This window comes from Artemia franciscana, chromosome 18 (assembly GCF_032884065.1).
Source record: "Artemia franciscana chromosome 18, ASM3288406v1, whole genome shotgun sequence".
NCBI lineage: Eukaryota > Metazoa > Arthropoda > Branchiopoda > Anostraca > Artemiidae > Artemia > Artemia franciscana.
In genome coordinates this window covers 394,455-418,627 of record NC_088880.1, presented here as the reverse complement: position 1 = coordinate 418,627, position 24,173 = coordinate 394,455, and the positions used below count along the sequence as shown (strand labels likewise).

The following is a 24,173-nucleotide window of genomic DNA, read 5'->3' as shown; positions in this document are numbered from 1 at the left end:
TTCAACTGATTTATTGTTGTTCCTAACACTTTTTGCTCTTAATCTATTAGCTTTTCCAGTTTTATTTTTTATTACTTTTGAGGACTGCAAAGTTTGCAACCTTTTTGCAATATCGTTTCCACTTTGATGAGTCGTCTATTTCTCCTGTATTCAAAATTTCCTTGAACAGATTTATTGTAATTCGTAACACTTTTTGCTTTATTCTTTTAGCTTTTTCAAAGAGACCGCAAATTTTCAACTTGGTGCAACGAATTTATGACATCATTTCCATTTTGATGAGTCGTCTGTTTTTCATGGATTTCAGATTTTCTTTTAACATATTTATTGTTGTTAATAAGACTTTCTCCTTTTATTCTTTTTTCTTCTTTAAGGGACTGCAAAGTTTCAACCTGGTGCAACGAGTTTACGATTTCATTTCCATTCTGATGAATCTTCTGGTTTTGCTGGATTCCAAATCTCATTTGAACAGATTTATCGTTGTTCCTAAGACTTAGTTAAGTTTTATTAAATTATTTTTAAATTTTTAATAAATTTTTAATTATTGCCATGGGTTTCAGGCATTTGTCTTTGAAGATTATGATTAAAGAGTATATTTAGAAACGCCAATCAGTTCATTCTGAAGTGAACTCAAAGGAATGGCATTAATGTTGAAACTAAGTCCAAATAGCAAATCAATTTTTTTTTTCTTAGACAGTTTTATTATACAAATTTCAATTGTCTTATTAGACAAAGACAAATGAGAGAATACATGGGAAATATAAAGTTTGGGCTATATATTTGCAAATAAGAAGGGGGAGGAGAGTATTTGGATAGTTTGAAGTAGAAAAACAATTCTTACTTTATAATATGTAGAATAATTCTACATAACACATTCTCTATGCAGACCCACTACACTTTACTAACCCTCATCCCCAAATATGCGAAGATATAGCCGAAAATTTTTTCTAAAAAAGAAAAGAAACTAACGAAAAACCGGTTTGTCCTCGAGTTTTACACATTGCAAACTTAAGTGAGTGGTATACAAAATACCGTAATTTTTCATATAAAAATACAAATCATTTCAAATACAAAAATTTCATTCAAATACAAAAGTACCGTAATTTTTGATGGAAAGAGAGCCGGATTTCCCAGCATAATTTAAGAACGATCAGAAATTAAAAACTGAAAGTAAGGAGTAGCATCAAACCTTAAAACGAACAGAAAATATTACGCATTTGAAATGGATTGCGTCCTCCTCAGGACCTCGCTCTTTACGTTACAGTTTTTTATATGGAATTTTGAAACAAATCTTATTATTCTAATTGAATGGCCATTGTGTTTCAGGAATCATTCTTAAAGAATTAGGACGAAAGTCAAAACTTTGGCGTAAAGAGTAAGGTCTTGTTGAAGGAGCAAATCCTTTCATGTACGTAATAATTTCTTTTCGTTTCAAGTTTTGATGTTGCTCCTTACTTTCTGTTGAAAAACTTGTTGTTTTATTTTAATTACAGACCATTTTTTTAAATAATACCGAGAAATCCAGGTCTAGTTACATGAACAATTTTGTGTTATACGCCACACGCTCAAGTTTACAATTTATAAAACTCAAAAACGAACCAGTTTCTTGATTAGTTTCTTCGTCAATTTAGAAAAAAATTAGGCTATATATTTGCACACTAGGGGGGATACATAGTATGGAGTAAGAATTGTTTTCTGACTTCAAACTGTCCAAATACTTTACCCCCCCCCCCCACCTAATGCATAAATATATACCTCAAATTATATATTTCCCATCTATTCTGTCACTTGTCTTTGTCTTGTCTCACGCTAAGCTGAAAGAAACTAACGAAGAAACCAACTTAACTTGAATTAGTGGCGTATAATACAAAAGTATCAAAATTCCTTCTCCCTACGGAAAATAAAAATCAAAACTCAAATAAAACACTCAAATTTGAAAAGCCTTATTTTACACGGGGAGGATATTTTCCGGAGGGGTATTTTTTGGGGGAAGTGGGGGGATATTTTCGGTGGGAAACACCCGAGGCAATTTTTCACGGGGGTTATTTTCATCGGAGGGGGTGCGGTTAAACCTTCGGGGTATTGTTTAGAGGAGGAGGGGTAAATATCGAATACTGTTTTCTTCATAATCCCCCTTACGCGATCTGTAACGATTTTTAAATAGTTACAGTACAATTTTGCATGATATAGCTTTAGTTTTGTTTAATATTAGCAGTACTTTTAGTGTGGATTTCCCTTTTTCTAGTTAAGAAATAAGATGTTGGATTTTAACTGAAATTTGGGACAAAATTAGGATATTCATTTTTTTTTTTTTTTTTAGTTTCTTTTACAATAACTGTTTACCAAAAAAGTTGCAATATAATTTTTGGTGTATGGGCAGATGGATTCTTATTGATGGGGAAACCTTACCCCTCGCAACCCTTGGAGAAAGGTCTGTAAGTCATCAAGTTTGTCCGTTGTCTGTGTATAGCATTTGCTATTGGGAAGTAGACAACTGTTTTTTTTTCAGGGAGGGGAGAGTGAATTTTCAGCTATGGGGATTTTCCAAAGGGAGGATTCTCTGTGGGGAGGATAGTTTCTAGAGACTGAACTCTCCAGGGGAAATTTTACACCGCAGGGCATTTGCTAGAATTCCCACACGAAACTATTTTATTTGTATTACCGACTCAATTTTAGATATGGAGTTGTTAAGGGACAGGGGCGGATCTAGAGAAAAATCTTGGGGGGACCGCTAGACAAAGGGCGCCAATGTGACTCGAGTTGGGCCCCAAACTAAAAAGTTTACTTTAAAAAAAAGAAAAAAAGAAAAAAGAACAGAATAAGGGCGCCAGAAATATCTTGGGGGAAGGGTCACCCCCCGACCCCATGGATTTCTTCCTGACCTAAATTGCTTTTAACTCTTCGATTCATCTAATTTCAACCAAATTAGCAATATAGTTAAAATAAATAGATACAGATTTATCAAACGAAAGCCCTCTTATTATGAAACGATTGAGCCATTCGCTATTTAATTAGTCACAAAACTAAAATTAAGAATTTTTTGAGCGGGGAGTGGACAGGGGCATTTCAAAAAAATTACTCTTTAACATAAATTAATGTTGTAGGTTGCCTTGTCATATCCCCATCATTGAAGCCAAGATACCATACCTTAAATCGACAGGCTCACAATAAAGAGAATAAAGCAAATCTGCCCAAAAAAGAAAAAAAATTATATTCTGAAGATGAAGATCTAGCAAGCAAAATTTACTATATGATTCATTTTTCCTGAAAACGAGGTTTATCTTATAATTCTATGACGAAATGATTCGTAAACTGATCGTGCGAGGAGTTTCATGTCTGAATCTAACAGATCAAGAGCAAAATCTTGGGTAAGGGGGCTGCTGCACCAAGGGCGCCAATGTGACTCGAGATGGGCACCAAATTAAAAAGTCTATTTTAAAAAAGAGTCAAAAAAAAGAAGAAAGAATGGAATAGGTGCGCCAGAAGTGTCTTAGGAGGAGGGTCACCCCTCCGACCTCATGTATCTGTTCCTGGCCTAAATTGCTTTTAATTCTTTCATTCATCTAATTTCAACCAAATTAGCTATATAGTTGAAATAAATAGAGAGATAAATTTATTCACACAAAAGCCCTATTGGGCCACTCACTATTTAATTTGTCATAAAACTAAAATTAAGCATTTTTTGAGGTTGGAGGGGGTTTATTATTAGTCAAAACTTACCATTAGATTTCCGGGTATTTTCGGATATTTTACCAAAATATCCGGAAATATCCTTCGATCCCCTTGCACATTCAGCCATCAGTCTTCGTCTCTTATCCATTCTATGCTCGTGTCCAGATTTTTTATTTTTATCCATTTTGTACTTTTAGCTACTGTAGTACTTTTCAATGCGTCATTGTGAACAGACAAATTGCTATATAACTGCGATTACGCTTATGAAACGTCTTAACAGATACCACTTTTATTTTCAAAAGGGTTTTCATGAAATAGGGGAAAGTTCTATATTTGTAGAAAAATCTTTGCAACAATCAAGGATTCTTATGCAAATTTGGCAGATATATTCAGAACCAGCTGAAGATAAATAATGTTTGTTCGTTTTAAGTTTCAACTTTGCTCTTTACATTCGTAGGAAAGCTTTGCTTTTTTGTTAATTGGGTAAATCACCTAGGAATAATTGATCGAATTGACAAGTATACTTAAAAAAAGAGTAAAAAAAGAAAAATGAACGGAATGCGAATGAGGGCTCCTAAAGAATCTTGGGGGGGTCCAGCCCCCCCCCCTGGATCCGCTCCTGTTAAGGGAAATCGTCTAGGGGAAGTTTTTACTGGGCTGGAATTGTATAGTGTCTTTTTGTACGTGGGAGGGGGGGATTTTTCATGGGATATATTTTCCAGCGGAAACTTTCTGCAGGAGCAACTTTCAACTAGGAGATGGTTGGGGGATGCTGTTTCCTGGAAAAACTCCACGGAGGAGAGGATTACCGGCATAATTTCTAAAATAATCAGAAATTAAAGTGTGTTTCAAATGAAAATCTGCTAAAAAAAATAAATTCTCACCCAAAATCGTCCACAAGAAATTTTATTGGTGGAATTTTGAGCTAGAATGGAATTGTCTTTGGGGAGGGGATAGAAATCTTTTTAACTTAAACACATTTTTCAACAAAACAAGTTTTTTAGAGAAGAATAAAGAGCTACGTTAAGCAGAAAATTAATAGAAATAAATTCAAATAATTTTTTCAATTCAATGGTGAAAATTCAATGGTGGAAATTCAATGGTGAAACAATGGGAATGTGTTGCGCCTCAGGAAAAGTTAAACTTCCTCTATTGGCTGCACCACCAGAGCCATTGAAGACTTTCCTTACTGGAACTACGTCAGAATCTAAGCGTTTTTTGTCCAAAATCAGACAATACAACTCATGTTTCCAAATGACGTCGTTTGGAGCCCAAATCGAAAATCCAGATCAATTTATGTCTACTTTCAAAGTAAAAGGGCAAATTTATCATAAAGCAGGGTCCCTTCTACCATTCTCAGGCGAGAATCATAAATTTTTACAATTGTACTTCATCAGTGATAGAAATTCTGAATTGAATGCACGTTGCGAAATTTCTCCCAACGTTGAAAGGACAATCGTTTCCCAATTGCAACATCTTTTCCACGAAAATAATAATTTAGTGCGTCTGTTCAAAACAGCCATCGATTTGATGCCTACTGATACTCATAAAATTGTTATTTCCGCTGACAAAACGCCTCCTGGCCAACATGTGCGTAGATACAATGCTCCGACTATCGACGAAGTGGCAATCGTTATGGTCGGTGATCAGTTTTTACCTCGAGATATTATTCTACATAAGCGAAACGCTCAGTTGTTAAGAATTGCTGAAACTCATCGATGCTACGATGCCCTACAATATCCTATCATTTTTTGGGATGGAGCCGACGGCTATCACTTTAATATTAAATTGATGAATCCAGCCACTAACAAAGAAATGAATAAGAAATGCAGTGCAATGCATTATTATTCCTATAGACTAATGATTCGGCAGGATGAAGAAAATTATATTTTAAAATGCCGTGAATTGTTTCACCAATTTGTCGTGGATATGTATGCTAAAATTGAATCAGAACGTTTGCTATATATCCGCCTGAATCAGACCAAGCTCCGCTCTGAACAATACATTCATTTGCGAGATGCAGTTATAAATGACGACTTGCCGTAAAAAAAAAAACAATGGAAAACCTAATAGATGCCACAATCTTGACAGGGCCTTATGAGGGTGAGGCTGTTCTTATTCCTCACATTCCCATGATTCCAACGGATCTGCTTTTTCAATTTAAAAGATTGCAATTCCCAATTCGATTAGCATTTGCAACCACCATCAACAAAGCTCAAGGGCAATCACTAGAAAAATGCGGTATAGATCTTAATACAGATTGCTTTACCAATGTACAATTGTATGTTGCATCTTTGAGGGTCGGTAAACCTGACAATCTATTTATACGCACAGACAATGGGACAGCGAAGACTGTTGTATATTCACAAGTTTTACGTAGTTAATTTGTATTGTATCTATCTATCTATCTATCTATATAAAAACGAGTTGTGTGTATGCATGTTTGTTTGTTTGTAAAAAGAGCGTTTGCATATGACGTCATTATTAGTACATACGGCTTTGTATATGGACAGACAATGGGAAAGCCAAGAATGTTGTATATTCGCAATTTTTACGTAGTTTGAAACACATATATAAATCTATCTATATTCACAGGTGGGACACAGGGACACAACTACAATGGCGCGTAACTAATATGGCGCGTAACTAATATGGCGCGTAACGACTTACGCGCGCGGGGGGGCTTGGGGGGGCGCGAAGCGCCCCACCAACTAGGTGTTGGGGTGGCGCGAAGCGCCACCCCAACAGCTAGTATATATATAATTTTAACTACGTAAAACTTGCGAATATACAACATACTTGGCTGTCCCATTGTCTGTGCATATAAATAGATTGTCAGGTTTACCGACTCTTGAACATGCAACATATAATTGTCCATGGGAAAAACAATCTGTATTCAGATCTATACCTCATTATTCTAATGATTGCCCATTAGTTAATAATTGCCCATGGGCATCTCACGATTGCCCATTTATAATAATGATGTTGATTGCTAATCGAACATTCCCTGTGTCCCCTCGTCATTTTTATATCTCCCTGTCCCCCCCCGGCGTCCCCGTTGTAGTTGTTGCCCTGTGTCCCGTTCGTCATTTGTGTCCCGGTGTCCCAGTCTGTAATTTCTCTTTGAGTGTCGCGGTCGTCATTTATATTCCCTGTGTCCCGATCGTCATTTGTGTTCCGGTCTGTAATTTCTCTTTGAGTGTCCTGGTCGTCATTTATATTCCCTGTGTCCCGGTCGTCATTTGTGTCCCGGTGCTTTGTTGATGGTGATTGCGAATCGAACATTCCTTGTGTCCCGGTCGCTTTCTCTTTGAGTGTCCCGGTCGTCATTTATATTCCCTATGTCCCGGTGTCCCGGTCGTCATTTGTGTCCCGATGTCCCGGTCTGTAATTTCGTCAGTCAACAAACATGACGTCAGTCGACACACAAACATGACGTCACTCGACACACAGACAAATTATTTTTATATATATAGACTAGCTCATGGGGTGGCGCTTCGCGCCCCCCAAGCCCCCCACGCGCGTAAGTCGTTACGCGCCATATTAGTTACGCGCCATTGTAGTTGTGTCCCTGTGTCCCACCTGTGAATAGAGATAGATATATATATATATATATATATATATATATATATATATATATATATATATATATATATATATATATATATATATATATATATATATATATATATATATATATATATATATGTTGCATATAAATAGATTGTCAGGTTTACTGACTCTTGAACATGCAACATATAATTGTCCATGGGAAAAACAATCCGTATTCAGATCTATACCTCATTATTCTAATGATATGTCCCTGTGTCCAGGTCGTCATTTATATTCCCTGTGTCCCGGTCGTCATTTGTGTCCCGGTGTCCCAGTTTGTAATTTCTCTTTGAGTGTCCCGGTCGTCATTTATATTCCCTGTGTCCCGGTGTCCTGGTCGTCATTTGTGTCCCGGTGTCCCGGTCTGTAATTTCTATTCGAACAATCCCTGTGCCCCGGTCGTCATTTATATATCCCGCCTGTGCCCTCGGCGTCCCCGTTGTAGTTGTGTCCCTGTGTCCCGGTCGTCATTTATATTCCCTGTGTCCCGGTCGTGATTTGTGTCCGGGTGTCCCAATCTGTAATTTCTCTTTGAGGTTCCCGGTTGTCATTTATATTCCCTGTGTCCCGGTCGTCATTTGTGTCCCGGTATGTAATTTCATCAGTTGACAAACATGACGTCAGTCGACAAACAACTTCATGACGCATACAGCTCAATCCTTATAATGACGTCAGTCGACACACAAACATGACGTCACTCGACACACACACAGACAACTTATTTTTATATATATAGATGTCTCGGTGTCCCGGTCGTCATTTGTGTCCCGATGTCCCGGTCTGTAATTTCGTCAGTCGACAAACATGACGTCACTCGACAGACACACAGACAACTTATTTATATATATATAGATTTAGTATAATATTTTTAATATAATATATTTATATTTATAATATATAAATTTTAATATATATTTTAATATAATATATTTAATATGTCACGGAGACAGGATGCTTTGTTTAAGTAAGCTTCGACCCGATTTCACAGGATACCCGGATTGAAAATACCCCTGCAACACCTCTAGATGAAGTGTCGATTTGCGTAACAAATATTTCCTTCCCTTTAAAAACAGCAGTTTGTATTTGGGGCCCAAGTGATACTAACTGAGTTATCTGGATATTGATATCGAACTATCCACTAAATAAAATATTAAAACTTTTAAAAATTAACGGTAGTGTAGAAACCATGGCAACATGACAAACCATGACACATTGTGAAAAAATATAAAAATGAGACTAAACTTTGATTTCCGATGACCTGTTTTCATGCTGAATGTCGGGATGGAAAATGTTCAAAATGTCGGAGATTTTCATTTAAAATAGTGTGAATTCATTTGAAAACGGGGTAAATCTGATTGATTAATCATGTGGCAAAGAAACCAAGTTTTCTATAGTACTGGTTTGGGTAGCAAAACAATGTTGTTGTTTTTTGGCAAAGGACTGAATATACTATAAACTTGTTATAAAATGGTGAGATTAGACAAGGATGAAAACTTTAATCGGATAAAGACAAAGAAAAAAAAACAATATAATAATCAATGATGGTAGAATCATCTACTAGTTCTTAAGCAGCAGCATTGCTAGAGAAGGCTTCTTCCATCGTTTTCTCAGCTTCAACCTAAAAATAAATAACATTAAATTTATAAGTATTCCTACCCACAGCCTGTGGGATCATCCCTGAGACTGGTCCCTAGATGCTAAGACTCGAGTGCACGAAGTGATGCTAAGACTTGAGTGATGCTAAGACTCGAGTGATTCGAAGTTATATAGACATTATGTGCTTTGTACTGCCAACGAGATTGCACAACCGAAATTTTGTAAAACCCGTTCTGCGGGCAAATGATAACAACTGGTTTACAGAGGAACCATGTTTCGTCGGGTTATATTTTTTAGATCTTACTTTTATATCTTTTCCTGCTGACTTGTCTTTGCAAAATTCTTAAATAATAGGAATGCTTCTCATGGACAAACTTGCCAACGCCTATAACATTGGTCAAGTCGATAAATCAGATCCACCAGATGTCTCTGGAAAAAGAAGTTCAGAAATAGACACCCTAAATTAGGAAAAAAAATTAGGCTTGAAAGTAAGCATCAAAATCTATAGCAGTCATGAAGCATGAACCATAAACAATGTAAGGCATTAACCACCAACCATAGGACATAACTCAAAACTCTCCTGCTCTATGGAGGAACAAAAAGTGGAGACAGTCAACCTGTCGAAGGTAAAACAAACAGTGATTACCATAAATACTACGGTGTGATAAAATGGGGGACTCATTGATAAAATTGCCCACTCACCACGCCAACGACATTGATCATTAACAACTTTCACGCAGGAACTTCGAAAAAAGGAGGGAAGCATGCACCACATCGAATACAATCGCAAGAATCCGTTAACGTTTTATAATCGTTTCCCTTCAAGGTGTATTTATACTTGGGATTAAGAAGGTGGATAAACTTTGAATTATGGCGGACGAAAGGCACTGTTAAATTTGACTAATTAGTTTTCCATATTTGTTTTTCATGGCTCAACGTGACAACACTGACAAGAATACGATACGCCCTAAAAACTTCATAATTTTTAAATAACTACAAGAAAAATCCTTGATCATTGCGGTTTTATATACCAATTGACCCAAGATGGCTCCAAGTGGCAAATGACGTTATTATTTTGATATATTCGCCACTATAACAATCTTGTTTCCAAGAGCTACCAGAAAATTATAAGTAACGATTTTTACCAAAACTTGAGATGCTGAAAACAAGCTTTAGACAAAGTAAACATTCACCACTTAAAAGCATTGCACTACCCTTTAATTCCCCACTCCACGCTTTCAAATATAATTAGAGCTTTAATGAAAAAAGTTGAGATTTGTTTACATTTTTAATTCCACATTTTTGTAATTCACTAATTAGACTAAGTGACTTCTTTAATTAGCCTTTTGTACCTTCCACAAAGATTCAATTCCACTAGATGTAAACCGCTCCTGTATTACTTAGTAATTTATTTTCCTTTTTATGTTCTAACCCTTTTAAATATACTATCATCAGAGTAAGTTTACCTGAGTAGTTCTCCTGATTGAAGAAGGAAAGACATAGCATGAACTGGCAAGACAACCAGTGAGAAGAGTTGTCAGATCTGTGGAGGTTCTTCACATTATGAGTCAGAAAAAAACGTACAATAGCAACAGACATGGTTTTTACAAGTATAATGAAATTGAGAATATATTTGTAGAGTTGTGAAATTTTTTATCAGTATGAATGAAAATAAAAGAAGGGAAAATTTAAAAAAAAATCAAAGAAAATTTGTGAGCAACTTCAAACAGATCATATTTTCTTACTAAAATTGAAACATTTATCAAATTTCTTGAAAGCAAAAAAATTGACACTAAGCACAAGTCCTACGTACGTGATTGACATAACTGGAACGGATCCGCTCTCTTTGGTGGAGTTGTGGGGAGGGCTAATTATGAAGAATTTTCTGCACAAAAAAAGGTTCTTCACAATATGAGTGAGAAAAAACATACAATAGCAATACACATGGTTTTTACAAGTATAATTAAATTGAGAATATATTTGTAGATTTGAATTTTTTTTTTCTCAGTATGAATTAAAAGAAAAGCAGCGAAAATTTCAAATAAAAAAAAATCAAACAAAATTTGTAAGTAACTTCAAACAGATCACATTTTTTACTAAAAGTGAAACATTTATTAAGTTTCTATTTATGTCTTTTATCTGAATTAACAAGCCTTTTCAATACAGTTTAACGATTACTGGTTTTTTAAATCTGAGTTCGATTAATTCGTTGACGAGTAAGGGTTGGTAAATTGTATATTAATGTTAACAGGCAATAGAGCAATGTAAAACTTTTTTTTTAATTCGAAGTTTTATAAAGTTAAAAGATATAAATGTCATTTGCACTTTATTCTTAAATATTGCAAGTTTTCCTCGATTTAAATCACATATTTTTGCCGGACTTGAGTTTTACAAAATTACAAAATAGTGTTTCGCGTTAACACTCATGTATTTGCGAGCGTTAATTTTCTGGACGAATTTAAAGAACCTAGTTTTCATTTAAGAAGCTCCAAAACTAGCCGGGGACGGTGAAATTACTGTTGTACTGACCAGATCACAAATGAAGAGAAAGATTTGCTTGTTTGATGGTTTTGACTGGAGTAGTCAAACAGTTCGTGGTAACGAACTGTAGTAAGGAGTGACCCGGTTCAATAGTAAACGAAACTCTATAAAACGGAATTTTGATACTAATAGATACATCAAAAGAATCGGATTTTTATGCTTATTTTAATTATATAAGTCTTATCAAATTTAGTCTTTGTCATCAAAAGTTAAGAGCCTGAGAAAATTTGCCTTATTTTGGAAAATAGGGGGAAACAACCCCTAAAGGTCACAGAATCTTAACAAAAACCACATCATCGCATTTAGCGTATCAGAAAACCAAACAGCAAAAATTTCGAGCTCCTATCTATAAAAATGTGGAGTTTCGTATTTTTTGCAAGAAGAAGATCACGGGTGCGTGTTTATTTTTTTATTTTTTTTTTTTTTTTTTTCCAAGGGTCGTCGTATCGACCAAGTGGTCCTAGAATGTTTCAAGAGGGCTCATTCTAACGGGAATGAAAAGTTCTAGCGCCTTTTTTAAGTGACCAAAAAATTGGAGGGCACCTAGGCCCCCTCCCACGCTCATTTTTTCCCCAAAGTCAACGGATCAGAATTTTGAGATAGCCATTTTGTTCCACATAGTCAAAAACCGAAATAACTATGTTCTTGGGGATGCCTTATTCCCCCAAAGTTCCTGGGGGAGGGGCTGCAAGTTACAGACTTTGACCAGTGTTTACATACACTAATGGTTATTGGGAAGTGTACAGACGTTTTCGGGGGATTTTTTTTTCTCGGGGGTGGGGTTGAGGGGAGGGGGCTAAGTGGGAGATCTTTCCATGGAGGAATATGTCATGGGGGAAGAGAAATTCAATGAAAAGGTCGATGGATTTTCTAGCATTACTATAAAAAAAAACAATGAAAAAGTAAACATGAAAAAGTTTTTTCGATTGAAAGTAAGGAGTAGCATTAAAGCTTAAAAGGAACAGAGATTATCACGAATATAAGGGGTCCTAAAAACACTTTAGCATAAACAGCGAGGTATTTAGGAGGAGATAAATACCTCGCTCTTTATGCTAAAATATTTTTAGTAATTTTAGCTATTTATTCTACGGCCTTTCTGATTCAGGGGTCATTCTTAAAGAATTGGGACAAAACTTAAAATTTAGCATAAAGAGCGAGGTATTAACGAGGGGACAAGCTCCCTCATATACATAACAAAAATATAAGAATATAAAACTTTGTTACGTAAGTTAATTCTTAAGTTACGTATATTTTTTACTAATGAAAACGTTTGTTAAAAATTAAAAGTTCTAGTTGCCTTTTTAAGTAACCGAAAAATTGGTGGGCAACTAGGCCTCCTTCCCCTCCCCTTATTTCTCAAAATCGTCTGATCAAAACTAAGAAAAAGCCCTTTAGCCCCCAAAAAAATTAATATGCAAATTTCATTTTAATAATTTATGTGCGGAGAGCCAAAATCAAACATGCAATAATTCAAAAACGTTCAGAAATTAAATAAAAAAACTAGTTTTCTTTTAATTGAAAGTAAGGAGCGACATTAAAACTTAAAACGAACTGAAATTACTCCGTATATGAAATGGGTTGTCCCCTCCGCAATCTCTCGCTCTTTACGCTAAAGTTTGACTCTTTGCCACAGTTTTACTTTTTAAAACAATTAAAAATTTTAGCGTAAAGAGCGAGGCGTTGAGGAGGGGACAACCCATTTCATATACGGAGTAATTTCTGTTAGTTTTAAGTTTTAATGTCGCTCTTTACTTTCAGTTAAAAAAACTAGTTTTTTTATTTAATTAAACTAAAGGATACAATATTTTGTAAAATCGAGATTTAAACTCTACCGTCCCAAACCAAGAACCCAAACACTTTTGCGATTATCATATAGCCATGACATTAAAGAATGCTCTAAAGTAAAAGAGAGTGACGTTTTGTGGTGTTTTGGTGTTATGATGTAAAAGGTGCTATGTTTTGTTTGTTAAGCTGAGATTTAAAATCCATTTCCTAACGCATAATAAATTGACCCAATCTATGTTTCTACATTTTTTAAAGATATTTAGACGCTTTATATTTGGATATGCACCAGTTATCTGGTGCATATAGTTACCTATAGTTACCTATAGTGGAAGCACCAGTTACCCGGTGCTTCTAAAATCTATTTTATCTCCTTTTCTCACCTTTGGAAATGGTTGTAAATTAGAGGTTTTGATTACAAAATTGGTTTCACTTTATTTTGAATAAGTGTACAGATGTGGGCCTAGCTACATTTTCATGCGTGAAGCGTACATGGTTACACGTCTGTATTCAGAAAGCTCCTGTTCATCCATGACAGCTGATAATTAACAAGTTACCATCAAACCTCCGGTTTTGGAGCCCTGTATACAATTTCAAATTCTGCTAATCACAAAATGTTTACATATATGTCTAGCTATATTTCATGCGTGCACGTGTACCTAGCCCAGGCACGTACGCAGAAATTTTTTTCGGGGAGGGGGGGCCAAAACCTTTGAAACAGCAGATATAAAGTAGCACTTTTTTATTTAGTAATGCAAAAAGCAGGTATATCGAAAAATGCAGATTAACTTTAATCTGTAGTATTGTAGCGGACGGATGGGGGGGGGAGAAGACTGAAGCCTCAAAAGTATGTTTTAGGCTCATGTTATGTTCATAGCGATTTAGAACCAGTGATTAATCTATTATATCCCACTGAAAGGGAAATTTTAGGGTTAACAGTGCGATATGGATTCTGTGGGGGTAGTTCTTTTACTGCAAAAACGTAGATTTTAATTAAAAATGATAGTTTCCAAAATTGATCCATTAAAAGCTGTACTTTATCCTGAAAGGGGGGGGGGGGGATAAACGCCCTAATATCAAGGATAATTCTATTTTGCTGTGGAAAGCAAACTCTTTTTACAAAAAAAAAAAATAACAACACAATTGCTAATTACTTCAAAGAGGGTAAAAAGTTAGACAGAAAATGGGGTAATAATTGGGCAGTGACTTGACCGGATAATGACATGCTGTAAAATCCCCCCAAAAAGGCTTCACACATGTATCTAGATTCTTAATAAATGTCCTACTTTTTCCAGAAATCCCAAGAAACCATGGGGAAATTAAACATTTCACAAAGTTTCGGGGGGGGGGTTAAGCCCCCCTCCCCCTGCGTACGTGCCGAACCTAGTCTGACATCAATTTAAGTACAGAGGCATATATTAACCTCAATGTAAACGCTGCCTTAAGAGAACTGATCGCAAAGCCCAAAAAACTCGCGAATCTCTAAGAGGTCGAAAAGTCAAAACTTTGAAAAGTTCCGCGAAACGCTCGCGGAACTTTTCTCAGCTCTTCCGTTCTCCTACAGAATTTATGATCTTTGACGTAACTTCCTTTGTTTTACCACAACTGACTGCTTCTTAGTTAAAAAATTTGTCAAATCACAGAAACAAACATAATAACTGTGAAATTAAGCCTTTAAAATTGTTGGTAAAAAGTGGTGCATAGTCATAGGATTACCTCCATTTCATTTTCCAGATGTATTTTGAGTATTTTTCCTGTATCTGTAACTAGGAATCTGTATCCAGACAGCCCCTATTCACAATTTAAGGTCAGTAATTTTGATCACAAGTTTCCTCAATCGAATGACGTGTGCTTTAATCAACCGTCAATAAACCCTTCAATCTTGACCAAAGCTAATCGAACACACTATTTTGGACCAAAATCATTGATCAATTCAAACTTTCTATCAATCACTGTCATCGTCTGACTCAAACATCAAGCAGGTTCCTTTTGATCAAAATCATTGACCGTCAAGGGCCACCTTTAAATCTGATGCTTGGCTGAAACAAGTTATAGTCAAGCTTTCACCTCCAGATTCTATCAATCTTTTTCTATCATTAAAACTTCTGCTAGTCAATAAGTTTTTTTTAGTTCACCATATATATCAATCAGCTCAAATCTCAAGAAAAAATCTTAAATCGAACAATACAATTTCTAGTGGCTTGGGCACATGAAATGAGTGGTCCTCGACAATGTCCTGAAAAACAACACTCATGGGAATGACAAATGGACAATAAGGAAAGGAAAGCGGTAAGGAAGTAACAAGTAAGGAAAGTGGTAAGGAAGACTACTAGAAGAGTGGATTGAAAATCTTAAACGCAAACAAATTGTGCAGCTAGCCAGAACAGTACTAGTCAAATTATTGTATCAAGCCAGGTTGCTACCTGTTTAAAGGAGTGGTCTCGATACATCCTTCGAAATACAAGTGGACTAAAATTCAAAAAATCAAATTCGAAATTAACAATTAAATTAAAATAACAAAATTATGTAGTAATGCATAGTTATAGGATTACCGCAATCGCATTTCCAAGATGCGTTTCGAGTATTTTTTCCTGTATCTGCTACTAGGAGTCTGTATGCAGACAGCCCCTGTTCACAATTTAAGGTTAATAATTATGATCAAGTTACCGTCAATTGATTTACGTGTGCTTTAATCAACCTTCAATCGACCCTTCAGTGAACCCTTCAATTTTGACCAAAGCTAATCTAACACACTGCTTTGGATCAAAATGATTGAGTCATTCAAACTTCTTATCAATCACTGTCATCGCTTGGCTCAAACGTCAAACAGGTTTCTAGACGGCCAATCATGCGAGTCAATCGATTGATGGAAACTTCTGATGGAAATAATTGACAGTCAAGGGCCTCCTTTAAATCTAATGCTTGGCTGAAAAAGTTATAGTCAAACTTTCACCTCTAGATTCTATAAATCTGTTTCTATGATTAAAATTTCTGCTAATCATGAAGTTATTTTTGTTCACCATATATATCAATGAGCTCAAATCTCAAGAAAGAGTCTTAAATCAAACAGTACAATTTCTTATGGCTTGGGAATATGAAGAGTGATCCTCGACCGTTTCCTCAAAAACAACACTCGGGGGAATGACAAATGGACGTTAGCCATAAGGCAGATTACGAAAAGAGTGGGTTGAAAACCTCAAAAGCAAACAAATTTTGCTGCTAGCCAGAACAGTACTATTCAAATTAGTGCATCAAGCCGTGGTTCCTACCTGTCAAGAGGAGTGGTCCCGAAACGCCCCTTGAAGACAAATGGGACTTAAATTATTAAATAGCTCACTAGTAGTATGAACATATTCACCCTGACAAGCATCTTTAGACATAGACTTCTAGCTTGAACTCCATGTGAAAACTACTTTTCTGCAGTTTCTCTAATTAAATCAATTTTTTTATACTAAGTAGTGTTAAGTCTCATTCAGTAGTTTGTCCAAAGTTAAGCCTTTAAAATTATAAGAAGAACTAAATCACAAGGTATAACTGTAAAATTATCTTCATCGCATTTTCCAGATCTGCAACATACTCAGGGGCAAAAGACTAATGAAGCCAGAAAAGGGCTAGGGTTGTATTCTTCAATGCATTTTCCAGCTCTGCAACATACTCAAGGGCTTAAAAATTATGAAGCAAGAGAAGAGCTAGGGCTATTACCTTCATTGTAGTTTCCAGATCTGCAATATACTCAAGGACATAATAATAACGAAGTAAGAAAAGATCTAGGCCTATTACCTTCATTGTATTTTCCAGATCTGCAACATACTCAAGAGCGTAAGAGTACTGAAGCAAGAAAAGGGTTAGGGTTGTTACCTTCAATACATTTTCCAGGTCTGCAACATGCTCAAGGGTTTAAGAACGATGAAGCAAGAGAAGAGCTAGGGCTATTACCTTCATTGCAGTTTCCAGATCTGAAACATACTCATGGGAATAATAATAATGAAGTAAGAAAAGAGCTAGGGCTATTACCTTCATTGCATTTTCCAGATCTGCAACATACTCAAGGGCATAAGAATAATGCAGCAGGAGAAGGGCTAGGGCTTTTTTCTTTTCATCAGAACGGGAAATCTGCATAGCAAGTCTTTTACGGACATCACTTGTAACACCTTCTATTTGAGATTGGCCCGCAAGCATTACACTCTGATTTCCTTCACTTTCAATTGCCTTTTGTAATTTTGAAATCTGGTAAAGAAGAATAAAAAAGAAAATAAAAAGAAGAACGCCAAAAAAGATGAAGAAAAAAGAAAATAATGGCAAAACAAGAGGCCGAGCTGTGGAAGTATAGCATTATAGAATGTGAAATTAAAAGAATCAGATAGCTGAATCCTGCTAGCGATGAAATCCTGCTAGAGCTACAAAGAATACTATACAGTCAACTTTCTAATGAACTTAGTTTTGACAGCAATGATTGGAAAGGGCTTTGTGGCTCAGTCTCATAAGATAGTATCTACACTTTGGGAAAGTTCAGCAAAAAAAAAATAATAATAATGTACATTCGTAACGAATTTAAGGCCTATTTGTTGTTTTATTTATGTGACAATAGTGTCTCAAGGATTATTGATTTATTTTGGTGCATGATGGCATTTAAAAGAAAAAATCCGATAAAATGGAATAGTGAGTTTTTGAATAGTAAATTTAACACCTTAGAGCATATAATGAATGTAAAAGAAAATGGAAATAAGTTGGACAGTATTAGCAATCAATTAGGAGCCCACAGTTAAAAGGCCAATAATCTGAAAAAGGACAATTGCTACACACAATTTAGGCTATTGCTGAAATAAAAATCAGAAAGAATAAAAGTAGATGTCTTGAAACAAACTATAAATAAAAATATGCATGATGAAATAAAGAAATTGAGGAGGAAAAATGAAGATTATATGTATCGCTTTGTGAAAATTGCAGTAGCTTAGATAGAAAATAACGTTGTCATCCTAATAATCCTGCAGTTTGCAATGACGTTATTATCCAACAGCTTGGAAGGCTCAGGCAGAATTTTATTCAGAGAGTTCGTTTGCCATGACTTAAATATACCCTAAGCAAATTTCAGAATTAATCAAAATGATTGCGACCATAAGTTTTAGAGGGTTCTTATAACCATAATTAACCCTACGTAATTATACACAATATGTAAAATCTTAAACACTATATAAATAAATTTAATAATAAATTGAATTAATATAAATAAATAAAAGGCTATTACTAGGGTCGAAGAAAGATGCAGTTTAATATAGGCTCTTGAAAAAAATTTCGATTATTGACAAAGTCACAGTCTAGATCGATATATCCACAAAAGTTGAAATATTTGAAATATGTTCGTTCTCAATTTCTAATTTATTTATTAAAGTTATCTTTCGTTTTTTTCACTTACTTTATGAAAAACTGCGTTTTATTTATCTAATTAATAAAAAATGAATAACGAATAATGAAAATGAAAAAATGAATTGACGAACAAAAGTTTTTATGTTTCTTATAACGTCAGATTTATTATCAAGACAATTCTGAAGATCCAGAATATGACAAGAAAACTTTTTTGACAATTCCAAGCTCACTTGGTCCCGAGTACTGAAAAGTTTTGTTGATTAAATTGCAAAGTCAGGGATGGCCTTTCTAATTCTTAATCAAAACTCCCGCTTTATTATGAATAATCCGTGTTCTTAATTTGCCTCAACTCCTTGGTTCTCAAAGATGAAATTGCTAGAAAAGGATGGCAAAATTTGCTTAATTTCTAAAAAGCACTTGTTTTTCTATTGGTTGGTAGATCTGGATTCATTTTTGGTGTTTGGGATGAAGAAGACCGAAAAGTAGAGGAGGGGAGATTTCATCTTTTTTATTTTTCTATTTTTTTTTGTATTTTAAGAGTTTTGCAAGAAAGAATTATAATTATAATCAAATATGGCGTTGGTTTAGTTTCACTTAGATAATCGGATCCTATAAAAATTTTTCCTTCAGGAAGGATGTAATCTGTGTGGTTGTTATTTTTATATATATATATTTTGTTTTAAAAAAAGGACGAACTGACTAGAATTTAAGTTTTTGAAATCCGTCATTTTCAGTACAGCTGACCCTTTTTTTAATTTAGTCTTTTCGCCACCTTTTGCCTCTAAAATAGCGCATTTGAGTCGTTTGTATATTTTTGGCAGTTTTTCATTTGGAAAGCCTCTGTAGGGTTGGAAATTAAAAGACGTTGGTCAACCTCTTTCAAATGACCTTTTCTTTATTATTTTTTTTTTTATTTCGAATAAAAGTGTAGGAAACAAAGGAAGACATTATGAAACCACAGGAGGATGATTTTCAGCAAGTGAAAAAGTAAGAAAGGCAAAGAAAATCAGGGGTAAAGACGTATAGATCAGCTACTAAGCCGTTCTCAGCGCTATGCAAAGGGGATATGGAAGAGTAAAGAACATAAAGAAGAAGAAGAATACAAAAGAAGAAATACAAACTTAATGAAATTAATTCTTTAAAGTCTTAGGTTTATTTTGTCAATTCCCTTGAGACACAAAACCAAACAAGAGAAAGACTAGATTGAGCAAGAACACTTTCCCTAGTGATTGCTGCAACCTGTCAAGTCATCCTATTTATATTAAGACGGTTAGCTGATTTTGTTTTAAAAATAAGAAGGAATGTTAGCTGAGTCTCTTTTTATTAAATTTTCATAAATATGGTCAATAGAAACAACTCCAGTACCTCTTTTTAAAGCGACGTCTTTATGCATTTATTTTTAATTTCAATTGCCTCTATAAGAGATTGTAGTCTTTTCCTGTGAGAAATAAGGTAAAAATTTAAGGGAATGAGGAAATAAGGAGGGTTAAAGCAGAATCAAAGTTGACATTTTTACTCTTGGATTTTAGATATTTCTCTATTTAAAGTTTGTGTTCACGTTTCATTTCTTCCAACTGTTAAAGAGTTCTGATAATATAAAATTTCCCACAGAAAGACGGGACACGCCACCACCAAGAATAAGATCAGTTATATATTATTCCAGGACTGAAAAAGCTTTCAACCTTTAGTTCATTTTTGAAGGAAATACAAATATCATGTTTTTGTAAACTCTCTCCAAGTTTGTGGCTGAGTCTAAGGATGTATGGTAATATTGTACAATCTTTTGCGGGGTTAACCAGAGGATTTCAGATAGATTCATTATTTTCTTTTTTTTACCCTCCTTAGTCTCTTTACGCATTAAAACTTCTTTTGTATAATTTAGTTCAGAAACTAAATCACCAGGATTAACACCTGGTAAAAAAGTCGATGGACTTTAGTGATTTATGTAAGATTCTATATTTTAGTGATTTTTTGTTGATATAGTGATTTTCATCATGGGCTTGAAAAGGTGCCAACAGTGCAAAACGGTGCCAACGGTCTTACACGAAAAGAATGTCATCCATAAATGGGTACAGAAAGTTTCTTTTTAGTGGAAAACTAACCGAAGCGGAATTTTCGATGAAGTTCACATAGAAACTCACCGAATAGGAAGAAAAAACTGCTCCATTGGTGAACCCATAGTTTGAAGAAAAAATTTGACATTAACCTAAAATATAAGGTAATTTGTTGCAGAGCCGAACAGGAGGTAGTTGGTACTTTTAAGTTGGAGGGATTTTATTACTATGGTAGAATATTTGTAATATAAGACTCGTATAATTACTTACTAGCTCAATTAATACGCTACTGGCTAGAAAAATTGTCTTTGTTGAATGACAATGTTTTAGAGATTTAAAATAATATGCCAAATATTCACTACCTTTTCTTAGAAAATGACAGCTGGGAAAAGCTATTCATATCTAGCCTTTAAGATTTCATATTAGGACTAATGTCTTAGGTTATACTAGTGTTAAAGCTTCTATGTTGTGTGAAAAACCATTACACTTATCTGAGTAGAAAGGGTTGCAACCTGGAGAAGGTATTGAGCTAGCACTTAACGGTCCTTAGTAAGCTCGATGCCAGCACACCGGGTTGTCAACCATGCACAACGTCGGGTTTATGGCCATCAACCCCGAAACCTACTTACCATGGATAATATTTTTTCTTTTCTCTCTTGAAACGTTAAATGATCATACAGCTCATGCGCAGTTTCTTTGGCTAATTGGGTAACTTTTTCATCATGATCAGCCCTGAGTATGCGATGTACTGCCGCATTTAGTTCGTCTCCTTCTTCGTCTTCTGTTGGTAAGAATGGATTGTCTTCTATTAACTCCTAGAATAAAAGTTCAAATTAAGACAAAAACTGAAAAAGACGTTTTATTAAAAGATTATTTTCAAGGCTGCAGTCCCCATCAATTTCCTCTCATGTAGTTATTGTTGAAGTTATCAAAATAGAAACATTAAAATAAAACAATGTCTCCCGGGACCCAACTTAGCTCTAATCATACCTTTTGGCTGTTTTGAAACTTTTAAGTTTTATAGGAAAAACTACGTTGTAGTCAGTCTTGTCCAGCTCCCCCCAAGCCAAGAGGTGCATAAGGCAGACAAAAGTAGGTTTGCATTGACTTGTCCTGACCTTACGAACATAACTCTCCCATCGAAGTCCTACTGTCAAGTTAAACCGTAAATCATATAAGCAGAACTAATTAGATAATTGGCAGCACTTTTATGTCAGTCAAACATTAACATCTTTGAACACTAAAGTCGAACGTCGAACGTCAAATATTAACAATCTGTTAACTCCCAAGGACAACGACACTTTCAATGGCTAACTATTCCTTAAGCTGGTGTCCTGCGTTTTCAGCTGATAATTTCACAGATTCTTTCACCTACACACTGGCACCCATTATTGCACATGTGAGACATTTTTTCATTATTAGAAACTAAAAATCCGATTCTTATCGGATAATTATGGGGTTATAAAACCCCAGTTACTCGTCTACGAGGGGTGTATCAAATACCATGTAGTTTTGGAAATTATTACATTGGTAGAACCCCCCAAAATTTAGGAACAAGATTACAGCAACATAAAGAAAGTATTGAAAAAGCATTAAAATCTAAAAATAACTCCATATCTTTCGATTCAGCTTTAAGTAATCATATTTTTGGAAATCCAAACCATTATGTTCTATTTGACGAAACAATTCTAATTAGCAATGACCTAGGAATCAAACAAACTGTCCGCGAGGCAATCGAAATCAAACGAAACTTAAATAATAATACATCCCTAAAAAGAGACTTGGGTGAATACACACTCAACCCTATGTACACAAAATTAATTATAGAAAATGATCTAATTCAAAATAAAACCAAAATAGAAACGAACAAAAACAAGCCCAATCCCAAAAGAACTATCAGATTAGCTGCAGAGAAGGCAAATATCGCAATAAGAAATTATTCCAATTTTTAATAAATACAGTTAGTGAAATGAATGAACCTTTTTAGCTTGTAAAATGTTAGCTTTTATCACACAGTCTTGGCTGAACTTTTCGTTAAGAAGTAATGATGCCAAGGCTATTTAAAAAAAAAAAATGGATTTTTAACTGAGAACTTTTATTGTAAGTGTTTTATTGTTTTTTATTTTCTTTACTGAAGACGGCCCTATTATATTCAAATAGTATTCAAATATGTTTTGTTGGTTCCCTGTCTTGGGAAAAAAGTCCTCATTATTCTCTCTTTTGTTGTTGTATCCGATTCTTTCTTTATTTTTAAAGCATGTTTGGTTGTGTAAGTTTCTATTTTACCATCTTCGACACCTTAAGGACTCCTAATAGATGTTCAGATGAATCAAATACCAATCTTCAAAAGGGAGTAATGCCATTCATCGAACAGATGGAACGATATTAAGACTCAAAACGAACAGAAATTACCTCATATATTAACTAAAACTTACCGAAAGCATTCATTGCAATGAATAAACGAATCACATGAAATATAAAGGAAAATGAATAAAGACGTCAAAATAAAACAAATAAAAAATTTCACAAGAACAGCCAGGCTACCTGTTTACCCAAAGTTGGTGCTGCCAAGGCAGCACCAACGGTCATAATAGCCGCAATTAGTAGCAGTACTCGTCACAAAAGTCACAGTAATCGTAGTTTGCAGTCATAGTATCCATAGCAGTTTTAATGTTTTTAGTATTCACGGTAGTTATAATTCTCACAGCAATCATTATTGACTTGCCAGAAGTTAGGGTACTATAATATGAGGGTGTAGCACCACCAAGACTGAGAAAAATTGCAGTCATACCCCTAGTAAGCAGTCTTGGTGCTTGTAGCAACATTTGCCAACTTTTCAGTAGCCATGGAAGATGTAGATGAGGTTAGGTCGCAACTAAGACTAAGAAAATTTGCTGCAATAGTAGCCTACTGGTTTGTAGTGTTAGTAACTGCAATCCGTAGTTTTCATGGTTGACAAGGTAGTCGTAATATTTTTGGTGTTCATAGAAGTCGTAGTATCCACAAGAGTAGGTGTTGCCTTAGTAATAGTCCTGGAAGTAGAAGAAAAGTTTGAAACCGACTACAAAAAATCGTATTCGTAAAGCAGTTTTTGCAATCGTAGTCCAAAGTCGTCGCAGTATTCGTAGTATTTATTCTAGTCATAACATTTGTAGTAGAAGTTTGTGACATATCAGTCGTCATGATAGACCGCTACAAAGACTAAGAAAAACGTGCCAGAATAGTAACGATAGCACCAGTAATAGTGGTGGTAAAATTCGTAGTATTAGTTATGCCAGTAACATTACAACGTCTATGAGTTGTAATATAGTAAGCAGTAGTACTAATAGTCACGGCATAAGGAGCAGCATTTTTGGCACTATAAGCATCAGTAGTAGTAGATCTTGATTATTTCCGCTAAACTAAATTTAAATTCTTGTAATGTTAGTGAATTCTCTAAAGCTAAATATCCCATTAAAGGCCTAATTCAATAATATACTAATTCAATAATCAATAATTCAAATAATTCAAATAGTAATTCAATAATTCAATAGTTCTTAATTATGGAATTCAATA

The 24,173-nt window shown here is 34.9% G+C and overlaps 2 protein-coding genes across 2 annotated transcripts in view; one reads left to right on the top strand and one right to left on the bottom strand.

Moving 5' to 3' along the window:
- Positions 1-547, top strand: part of LOC136038471 (complement C1s subcomponent-like) — a 47,739-nt gene extending 47,192 nt beyond the window's left edge. Inside the window, exon 7 of the mRNA XM_065721537.1 lies at positions 372-547. Coding sequence (XP_065577609.1) covers positions 372-487 — 116 coding nt within the window. The 3' untranslated portion in view covers positions 488-547. The remainder of the gene's footprint in view (positions 1-371) is intronic.
- Positions 548-8,757: 8,210 nt separating this feature from the next.
- The window catches only part of LOC136038469 (PDZ domain-containing protein 8-like), a 98,294-nt gene continuing 82,878 nt past the window's right edge, over positions 8,758-24,173 (bottom strand). The window contains exons 13-15 of the mRNA XM_065721536.1: positions 21,248-21,433; positions 17,215-17,427; positions 8,758-8,899 (exon numbers count right to left, since the gene is read on the bottom strand). Of these exons, the coding sequence (XP_065577608.1) occupies positions 8,846-8,899; positions 17,215-17,427; positions 21,248-21,433 (453 nt within the window). The 3' untranslated portion in view covers positions 8,758-8,845. The remainder of the gene's footprint in view (positions 8,900-17,214; positions 17,428-21,247; positions 21,434-24,173) is intronic.